Source organism: Cyclopterus lumpus, chromosome 8 (assembly GCF_009769545.1).
Source record: "Cyclopterus lumpus isolate fCycLum1 chromosome 8, fCycLum1.pri, whole genome shotgun sequence".
Lineage (NCBI taxonomy): Eukaryota > Metazoa > Chordata > Actinopteri > Perciformes > Cyclopteridae > Cyclopterus > Cyclopterus lumpus.
In genome coordinates, this window is record NC_046973.1 from 11,666,921 (window position 1) to 11,677,495 (window position 10,575).

Consider the following 10,575-nt stretch of genomic DNA (forward strand, 5'->3'; position numbering starts at 1 on the left):
GCCATCGTTTCCATAGATAACAAGAACAATGTGCTAATCAAGTTCATCTGGAAACTCGAGAACTTCAATAAATGCAAAGAAAGAAAGAAAGAAACGCAATCAGTCACAAACGACTACGACTCCACGTCATACTCGCCATAGCTGTGCAGCCAATAGTGCAATGCGGGAATATTGCTGAAAATGTTACCGTCAATGTGAAGTGGTTTACTGTTCCCAACCCAAAGAGAAGCAACGTCTACTCAGGACCTTTTAGTAGATTGATCGTGTGCAGGAGTTGCAAGCAGTTCAACCAAAGAGCAATTTTTTTTTGGGACGTCTGAAACACATTTCACAATAAGAATAGATCATTTTTTATTTATTTTGTATATCTTGTTTGGCTGTTTTTCTCTAACTTTCTTTCTTGCCTATCTTTTCCTTCTGTAGAGGTTTAGTGGAATAGACCTGGAAAATGAGGCGAACAAACTATTTCTCAATTTGCCCAACTTATATTCTCATGAGGGCTGGAACAGTTCATTCATTTAGTGTTTTCTGTTAAAATCCAAATGGGTTTTGGCTATTGACCTCTGGCTTTTTATTAAAACCGTCTGTGTATAAATACATCTATGAAACCCATTCAACTCCAATTCAGTTAAAATGTTTGTAGAAGCGATGAATCAGATTTCAGGTCGCTTTAGTTCCAACTGACAGCCCACACTACAAAAAATAAGACCCAGATTGTAAGAAACGGGGAGGGGCTTTAAGAGGCTGTTTGAGAGCAACACAATATCAGCGGTGCTGTCGGGGGTCTGATGGTTTGTGACGCCAGGGTGACAAATCTTTCCGTTCCGGCGTCTCCTCCCCAGTTTAGAGGCTGCACCGCTTTACTGTCACTACCGCCCCCACACACACACACACACACACACACACACACACACACACACACACACACACACACACACACACACACACACACACACACACACACACACACACACACAGGTGAATCGCACAGACTATTTTGCTACACAAGTAGAATGCTGTATATTTCTTGATATGTTTGATACTGTGGTGTAAATGTAGTGTCCTGCTATGATGCTGTGTGGGAGGGGGAGGGGGATTTTTGGACACTGGTGGATACAAGAGGTTCACCTCCCGCCCTCCATCTCTTTTTGAAGAGGTCTTGTTCTCCCAGTTAACTTGTCTCTCGTTCGGCTCATGACTGAAAAATTTGAAGAATCACATTCCTGACACTTCTGTCCCGTGCTGTCGTTTTATCCAGATTCTTTCCTGTTGCGACAAAACAACATGTCCAGTTCTCGCCGACTCACATGTACATAGAGCGCATATATGTGTACACAATGTGCAATACACGCTATTCGAGCAATCTATTACTGTGACCTATTATTGATGATGATACATGTCCCTTTTCTCAAAGTCTCAGCCCGTTCCCCTCCTTGGCCCAATTTCCTGTCGATGAATTGTGTTGCAGGAGCTTAAAAAGGGAAGACGGTGACTCTTGTGATTCTTCTCACACTCACTTTAATTTCAGGGCTTCGGACATTTTAATGAAGCCCTTTTTTTTTTTTATTACTCTGTAATGTTGTGCCGTTGATCCTGATTATCTGTTTCTTTGTGTTTTTGTGTGTTTTTTTTTTAAGTGGGCCTGTTGTAAAACTTGTCTGGAAACTCAATAAAGCAATTCACTGACTGTGTTCCTCCGATTGTCCTTTGGACAGAGCAGGGCTCCCCTTGTTTATGCGCTGTATGCTAAGCTAAGCTAACACACCGCTGGCATACCAGAAAATGTGAGTGGTATCCATCCTCATAACTTTAGAAGAAAAAAAGATTAAACGTTTTTTTATTATCAGTTAAATATTGGAATCGGCCTTTAAAAATAAACTGCGTACAAACTCCAGCCATCCAATCAACAACTTACTACTGGCTAGCTTAGCCGCTAACATTTCCTTTCCATGAACAAGGAGTAGAGTTTGGGACACTGCACAGAGAACATTGTACATTTATTGCAGTTAAACAAAACATTTTAAATGAATTGTCCATCACCTTAATACCACTGGAAACAATTAAATATTAAACGTGATGTGAGCAGAGAGAAAATTCCAGCTGGTATCACTGAACAATTTATCAAACACTTTGTACATTGGAGGCTTTATAAAAATAGAAACGGCTGACGAATGAGTTCTTTTAAAACAAGGCCGCTCCCTTTCTCTCAAAGTATTTTGGGAAAGTGTAGCTGTGCACTAACTCTCCGGGGAGTAGATCTTGATGAGGTGTTGTGGCTCGGTGGGGTAGCCGGTGACCGGGCATCGGCGGTTGGCTTTCACGTACGTGTAGATGCAGCGGTAGCAGAAGACGAAGCCGGAGGTGGACAGCGCCGTGGCGTTGGTGCGAAGCCCGCAGCACAGCGGACAGTGCCTGCCGTCGGCGCCGGGGATCGGAAATTCCTCGCCGCGAGTAGACGGAGAGTCTCGCCCGCTCTGCCACAGGCGGAGCGGGGGCGGTGGAGCGGGCAGCGAGGTGAGGGACTTCACAGTGTCCTGGTTGTCCGAGGAGTACCACCACTCCAGGAACTGCAGGAAGAAGATGCCCAGCGAGAGGGAGGTGGAGAGGGACACAGCTGTGCCCCGCACCGCCTGCGACATCAGCCACCACGCTCTCTGCGCCAGGCTGCGAACAGGAGAACAATGCATTGTGGGTGGTCAATTCAAGAGCTTTGTCTCGGGACTCGTGCAAAACTGATTAAACATTTTCCTAACCGTAACTTCTGACTTTCTTCTGTGAGCTTTTCTGTTGCGGGTGCGTCAGATTCACCAAACATCTGCACCGACCCAAGGGGCGAGTAGGGGTGCCCCTCGAAACCCGGTTCTAAATAAGAGTACCGAAAAGTTCCGGTGTTAACGGTTCTGCTGCCGGTACTTTAGAAGATATGGAGGGAGATCTCCTCGTCTCAAACCTCTTCTCTCCGTCTGTGTGTCTTTGGTAACGTTAGTGATGTCATACGGAGTTTGAGCAGAAGAACCGGCTAATCAATGAAAGATAATTGTTTAGCTGCAAATGTACTGAAACATTTTTGGAACTTCTTGTGTTGTCGCTCGAGAAGGACAATGAAGCTGTGTAGATTCTTAGTTTTTTCCCCTCAAAATAATCTAAAAGACCCGATGAGAGTATGGATAACAGTACTCGTATCCATAAAACCCTAACGATACCCTTCTTTAGATTAGTTCACGACCATAATCAACGCCTCCTAAACAATATAAGGCAGCCTATTCTGCCAAGTTTAAAAAGCTTCAAGTACTGCTGTTGGACATCAGCCGACAAAACATAACATAAAAGTTATCAATTATGAGTAGTTTTATTAGGAGGACCATAAACCAGTACAAAGAGCATAAAGGAGATGGTCCTCCATTTTGAGGAGGGCACCGATTGGTTACAACTATCCCCATTGACTGAATATGAAGCCGACACGTACCTCCCCTCAGCTCGGTTGCCAGTTCTGCTGCTCTTTAGCTCCATGTCTCTGATATCCTGAGCAGTGAGTCGCGTCAGTCGGACCCTGGCCAGCCACAGCAAGGGATTATGGGTGCCAGCGGCTCCAAAGACAAAGAGCAGCTGCTGGCAGAAGACCCAGGCCTGCCAGGCGGAGCTGACGTACGGGTACGCCGCCACGGCCGCCCGGTACAGCCTCTGCCTCCTGGTCTGCGCCAGCCGGATGGAGAAGTCTTCCTCGTCCCTTTGCCGCGCCAGCGTCGCCTCCAGCTTGGCCCGCAGGTACGGCGCCAGGCACAGGAGGAGGAGTGAGCTCCAGCACCGCTTCCCGCGTACGGGGAGCCCCCCCGACACTCTCTTCAGGCCGTAGAAGTTCTCGGAGAAGGAGGCGCTGCAGTGGGACAGGAAGTGGTTCTGGAGGAGCAGGTCCAACAGCAGGTGGAGCTCATCAAAGCGCCGCCACAGGAAGCCAAAGCGGGACGGATTGAACTCTGCCAGAACCTAGTCAAGAATAACTGTTTTCAGTGTTGTGGTACCTGATCTGATTTCAAAAGTCTTTTTTGTTGTTGTCATGAACCGTCTGAGCCTACAGACTGGGAGGGTTGCAGAATGTACAATATGGATTTAATTAAATATGCATATATGCACATAAAAAAGGTTCCCAAAGAATAGTGATCTCATATTTACCAGGATCACGCAGTTCTTACACAATATCACACAAATGCATTTCAAATGTTTGACACAAAAATGAATAAATAGAAAAAGCACGAAAAATTATTTGTATGCATGTTGTTGTTTTTTTTAAAAGGCACTCCCTCACCTTGACAGCGTGCCTCAGTGCCGGTCGGACCGCCTCCATCAGAGACTCCTGTGCCAGGACCTCGAAGATGGACGGCTGCTCGTTGGCAGCGGTGGAGGTCAGGTGGGCTCCGGCTTCAGCCATTGCTGCTGCAGAGCCACAACGCAGCAACCTTTTACTTTGCAACAGTGTGTGTGGCCGGATGGTTCAATACTACGGAGCAAACGGCATAAGAGTGTCAACGTTATATTCAGGTCATCGGGCTAAACGTGGGGCTTTCTGAACAATCAAGCTCTCACCATCAATATTAGAAGTGAACCTTAATTTATCAAACAATCCAGATGAAAGAAAACATCTTCCCCTTTAGCAATAAAACAAGTGTCAACTAGTTTCCTAAACTACAATTTCCCATTAAGTATAAAAATAGCCTTTGGTTCAGTCCATCCTCTTTGTTTGGTTTAGAAAAGAGAATTGCACCTTTAAGAAGAACATTTTTTTTAATTATCTGGATTAAAAAAAAATACAAATAAAACCCCTTTATCGTTGAGACAAAGCAGATGCTAAGCAAGGTGACAGGCATGTAACGTGTATATGAAGACGCATGTAACGTATATACGAAGACTAGGGCTGCAACTAACGATTATTTTAATAATCGATTAATCGGATAATAAAACAAAAAAAGCATTAATTTCCAACCCTTTATTCAACAGAACTGTGCCAGAAAATGCACAGGTAACAGGTACCGTAAATTCAGGACTATAGAGCGCAGCTATCTATAGTACGTGTATACGAAGACGCATGCAACGTGTTTACAAAGACATGCAACGTGTATATGAAGACGCATGTAACGTGTATACGAAGACGCATGCAACGTGTATACGAAGACGCATGCAACGTGTATACGAAGACACATGTAACGTATATACGAAGACGCATGCAACGTGTTTATAAAGACATGCAACGTGTTTACAAAGACATGCAACGTGTATACGAAGATGCATGCAACGTGTTTACAAAGACATGCAACGTGTATACGAAGATGCATGCAACGTGTTTACAAAGACATGCAACGTGTATACAAAGACGCATGCAACGTGTTTACAAAGACACATGCAACGTATATACGAAGACACATGCAACGTGTTTACAAAGACATGCAACGTGTATACGAAGACGCATGCAACGTGTTTACAAAGACATGCAACGTGTATACGAAGACGCATGCAACATCTTTACAAAGACACATGCAACGTGTATACGAAGACGCATGCAACGTGTATACGAACACGCATGCAACGTGTTTACAAAGACACATGCAACGTATATACGAAGACACATGCAACATGTTTACAAAGACATGCAACGTGTATACGAAGACGCATGCAACGTGTTTACAAAGACATGCAACGTGTATACGAAGACGCATGCAACATGTTTACAAAGACATGCAACGTGTATACGAAGACGCATGCAACGTGTTTACAAAGACATGCAACGTGTATACGAAGACGCATGCAACATGTTTACAAAGACACATGTAACGTGTATACGAAGATGCATGCAACGTGTATACGAAGACGCATGTAACGTGTATACGAAGACGCATGTAACGTGTATACGAAGACGCATGCAACGTGTATACGAAGACGCATGTAACGTGTATACGAAGACGCATGTAACGTGTATACGAAGACGCATGCAACGTGTATACGAAGACGCATGCAACGTGTATACGAAGACGCATGCAACGTGTATACGAAGACGCATGCAACGTGTATACAAAGACACATGAAACGTGTATACAACAGTTTTACATACCGTTTATACAATAATAATTGCATTACTCTATCTGCTCTTAGACATATTAGCTAACCAACAGTACTGTACAGTCGTGATGTTTGTCTTGACCTGTATGTCACGTTAAAGTTGAATATGAAGGAAACTATTGTGGGAAGTCCAAAACATCTTTTATAACAGGGTACAAAACCCAAAACATTTTTTGGGTGGAACCATTTGTGCAATATTATGATCGTTCGGACATCGTCAGGTTCTGCATACGGGTCAAAGTTCACTAAAACATTAGCCAGCTTCAACTCCATGTCCGCTTGTAACAACGCAGGTGACTTTAGAACGACACTTTTAGAGTTTAAGTATAAGTAACCTTTTTCTTTATTATTGTTATTGGGAATTATAAATATGAGTTTATTGCACTGCACCTGAATCCATGTTTAGCTAGTTAGTTTAAAGTGTTCTGACTTAACGCTAGTTAAACACAATTACAGATATGTTTTGTATTATTATTTTGTATTTGTATATTTAAAGTGTATAAGTATAAGTAAAGTATAGTAATAGTAGTGGCTAGTTTACGTACCTGTGCTAACGTTAGCGTGAAGATAGCACTGCTTCGCTGCTGTTTTCCAGCGTCGTCACCATCACGCGCGGGTTTGAAAACAGGGCGCGCTGCTCCGAACACTCGCTGAAGCGCACAGAGAGGGACACTTCTATTTGGCCATTTGTCTTCTGTTACTGAACGACCACTCGACGCGGCATGGTGCTCTGCTGCTACCTCTTCTTCTTCTGTTGCGTTCTTCTTCTTCACCTGTTGCTGTTTTTTTCTCCCAGCATCCTTTGAGACTCATTGCCGCCCCCTAGTGGAGTTCATCGTCCACTGCCGTCCTATGCCGTTACAGCTTTGTTTGTTTCTTTCAAAGACTTCAAATATCCATTTCCCACTAAGCCCAGTGGGATGACTGGGAATCGTCCCTGTAGCCCCTGTTGTGTTGATGGATCCTTTGACCCGTCTGTAATAACCACTGTAATCCCCAGCTGTAATATTTGTTTAATTTCAGCGCTTATATTCTATATTATAATAATATTTTGTACAGCTCAACATTCACCCTTGCTGTTTGCATAATTAGTAAGATTGCATTTGAAAACCTCTGTGGAGTTTTTCTTTGAGTTGGTGTCTTTCAACTCTGAGCTTAAATTATTCTATTATCAGACTGAAGACAAACATAATGTTCAATATAGATACATATTGGATCAATTAGGAATAACCTTAAAACGATGTATCTCAGCATGTCACGCTTTATAGTCACCACGGACGGTTTTGTGTGGAAACAAAAGTTTTGATCAACAACAACCAAAGTTGTATATAATTTGTCTTTGGCAAAAAAAAAAAAAAAGAAGTGTGCTCCAGATCAGGTTATGGATCAGGACTCCTTCAGGCCACCATGTCAGTAGCCTTTCGTGAACCCCAAAATAGCCAGTTCATTCCCAGTAAAACTGGTGTATTCAGGGGTGTTCTGGGACACGTGGGCGAGTGTCCGGTGCATGCGCCTGGATGTGAACCCAACCAGAGAGCAGCATGGACGCCCACACCTGAAGCTTTCTCAGCACATCAGCTGCTGGTTTTGGTTCTCTTTCTGTTGGTCATCCATCTGGCTCCCTGCCCGTCTGCCTCACCCTCTGGAAACAGTCTTTATATAATAATAATAATAATAATAAAGCCAGTGGAACAGATGGACGGCGGGGATACTGATGGTATTAGCAGGAAAGGAGAGGGAGGGGTACTAACTGCCTGAGTTTAGTGGATGAGAGGACATTTGGTGATCGGACGGGCTTAGAGGATTACCGACACAGCCCAACGCCCCGAGAATCTCCATCGGCATCATCATTCTTTGTTTCTCTGTCTTCTCGTCTTAAAAGAGCCGCGATCCAGCGACGTGAGAGGAACGTATACGAGTCGAGGATGCGGCATGGAGACGTCTGGGTTCTCCATCAGCAGAGGAGGTGAGCGCGGAGAGGGGAGGCCAAAGGTGACATCGCTGACACTTGGATGTTGATTTGATTATTTGTGTCTGTGTGGTTTTGATTGTAGGCAGCTTTTGTCTTGAATAAAAAATATATATATATATATATATACACACTTAATAGTCTTTTGCACCTTTTATGAGTGTGAAAAAATGTATTATCAAACATGAAGAAAAAATAAAATACTGTTTATCATTAAAGAAAATTAGTATTTGCGTTGAGGTGTGGAAGTTCTGAGGAAAACAAAAACAACCACTTCATAGCTGCTTTCTGTGAACCGTTAAACGCAGGATAACAATATTGCTTTCATACTGTGTCGGAGTATGTATTTCTGACCGGTTAGCTGGATCTAATCCTTTCTGCCGCTTTGCTCCCAATGGCTGCGATTATGTCGTTACATTCGGATGCTGAAGGGACAGGATGAAAAACCTCAGTTTAAAGGCCTGTTGCAGTTATGAAAGATTCAAGTCAGTGCAGTTTTTTTGAATGCTGGAGTTTGATTGTGCTCTCCTTCTATCAGCAAAGAGGTGAACGATTTTGAGCATTTTTTAGTGGTTTAACAGTTTAGCTCATTCCTAAATCATATAAAAATTTTAAAAAAGGTAGTAAATGAATATCAACTCCCCAGAAGTAGATTGGAATTGTCACCAGGTACCCAAATGTGAAGGCCGATGTGAATGTGAGCTTATAAAGCCTGAGCTAAGTTTGCTTTCCGATTGCCAGGCTGACTCCGAGGCCAGTGAGAGAGGACTGCGTACTCAAACTACCGAGCTTCATTCAACTGTCCACACTTTAACTACCCGGCTACCTCCCCTCCTCTCGCTTTCCCGGGCTAAACATGTGTACCCCGTTCCCGGCCCTTCTTGTCTTCCTTCTCGCCTTTTATTCCCCGCCGTCCCTATTCCCAACCGTCGATTGCTCGCCGCCGTGTCCGCGACACTGCATCTGCTACGAGCACGCCGACCTGGTGGACTGCCGCGACCGTGGGTTCGAACGCGTCCCCAGGGGCATCCCGCACGCCACCTGGCTGCTGGAGCTGGGGGGGAACAATCTGAGCGAGATTGACACCGGAGCCTTCGCCGGACTGTGGTCCCTGAGGGTGCTGGTGCTGACCAACAGCCAGATACAAGAAATGCAACCGCAGGTAGGAACGGGTACACTTCCACTGTCACGTTGTCTGAGGTGAAGTCAGAAGGTGAATCCAGCACGGGAAACATTGGAAGGAATGTTGAGGTTAAATCTCTGAGGGTTGAAGTGGGAATGCTGAGCACTGAAACCAGTGAAAGTGCGGAGTGGACAGCAGTTGATATCTCAGGAGAGGAACGTATAGCAGAGGTTTTCAGATGAAGAGGGACAGCTTGTTAAAGTGTCAGTGGCCTGGTTCACACCCGGCATTAGATGCTGCCCCTCCCCCCGCACCTCGAGTGACCATTTGTGATTGGACCCGACTTTCCTGCCCTATACGCAAAATGACACGTACGACATTTCTGCTCGCAGACACCCGAATGCGCTTTGGTTTTTTGTAAAAGGCGAGGGGCAATGCACTTCTCGTGCCCAGTCTTTCGGAAATTAAAATAATATGAAATCAAAGCAGGCTGCACGGTGGTGTAGCGGCTAGCACTGTCGCCTCACAGCAAGAGGGCCGCAGGTTCAATTCCCGGTCGGAGCGGTCCTTCTGTGTGGAGTTTGCATGTTCTCCCCGTGGCAGCGTGGGTTCTCTCCGAGCTCTCCGGCTTCCTCCCACAGTCCAAAGACATGCTGCAGGTTAATTGATCTCTAAATTGCCCATAGGTGTGAATGTGAGAGTGAATGGTTGTATGTCCCTACATGTGCCCTCGATGGACTGGCGGCCTGTCCAGGGTGTCCCCTGCCTTCGCCCTATGTCAGCTGGGATAGGCTCCAGCGCCCCCGCGACCCTAATGAGGATAAGCGGTATTGAAAATGGATGGATGGATGGATGGATGGATGGATGGATGGATGGATGGATGGATGGATGGATGGATGGATGGATGAAATCAAAGCAATAAAGACTCGGTCTAATCCTCGGCGAGTTCTGAGCAAACCGATCACTGAGATGTGCGAGATGTATTGGCGTATGAAGACATGTCTTCAAATGCGTCCCAGTGCTTAGCGCTGTTGTCCACTTGTGATCCAATCATACAAGTGTGAACATAGTCAGTGTGGACTCTGAATGCAATTTGAACAGAAAGCATTGAATGCAGTTGAACTGAAGGAATGACAAGTAATAGGGAACCGATGGAGGAGAAGAGGGACGATGGTGGGAGGAGGACATGCAGATGTGAAGGGTCAAAGAGGAAGCAACGTTTAAAAGATTATCTGAGGTCCGTCGGGGGTCACAGCGCGAGGGAGGGGGGATGGAAACGAGTATGTTTATGTCAGTGGAAGCAAAAGAAGTCTTTCTCCGTTTCTCTCGACAGGCTTTTTTCTCCTTGTCCTTCCTGGAGAAGCTGGATCTCAGT

General features: G+C 45.1%; 1 protein-coding gene across 1 annotated transcript; it reads right to left on the reverse strand.

Annotated features, from left to right (window-relative positions):
- Positions 1-1,820: 1,820 nt before the first annotated feature.
- On the reverse strand, positions 1,821-6,879 carry pex12 (peroxisomal biogenesis factor 12). Its single transcript, XM_034539349.1, has 4 exons — positions 6,654-6,879; positions 4,304-4,495; positions 3,467-3,984; positions 1,821-2,664 (listed from the first exon to the last, which is right to left on the reverse strand). Exons 2-4 carry the CDS (start codon positions 4,424-4,426, stop codon positions 2,238-2,240), a joined length of 1,068 nt encoding a protein of 355 aa, XP_034395240.1. The 5' UTR covers positions 4,427-4,495; positions 6,654-6,879; the 3' UTR covers positions 1,821-2,237.
- Positions 6,880-10,575: the final 3,696 nt, after the last annotated feature.

Excerpts from the sequence above, each read along its gene's own strand:
- pex12 (XM_034539349.1), bottom strand. The coding sequence starts at position 4,426 with ATGGCTGAAGCCGGAGCCCACCTGACCTCCACCGCTGCCAACGAGCAG. Across the intron at positions 3,985-4,303 it reads CACTGAGGCACGCTGTCAAG|GTTCTGGCAGAGTTCAATCC; the intron begins GTGAGGGAGTGC and ends ATTCTTGACTAG. Across the intron at positions 2,665-3,466 it reads GGCAACCGAGCTGAGGGGAG|CCTGGCGCAGAGAGCGTGGT; the intron begins GTACGTGTCGGC and ends TCCTGTTCGCAG.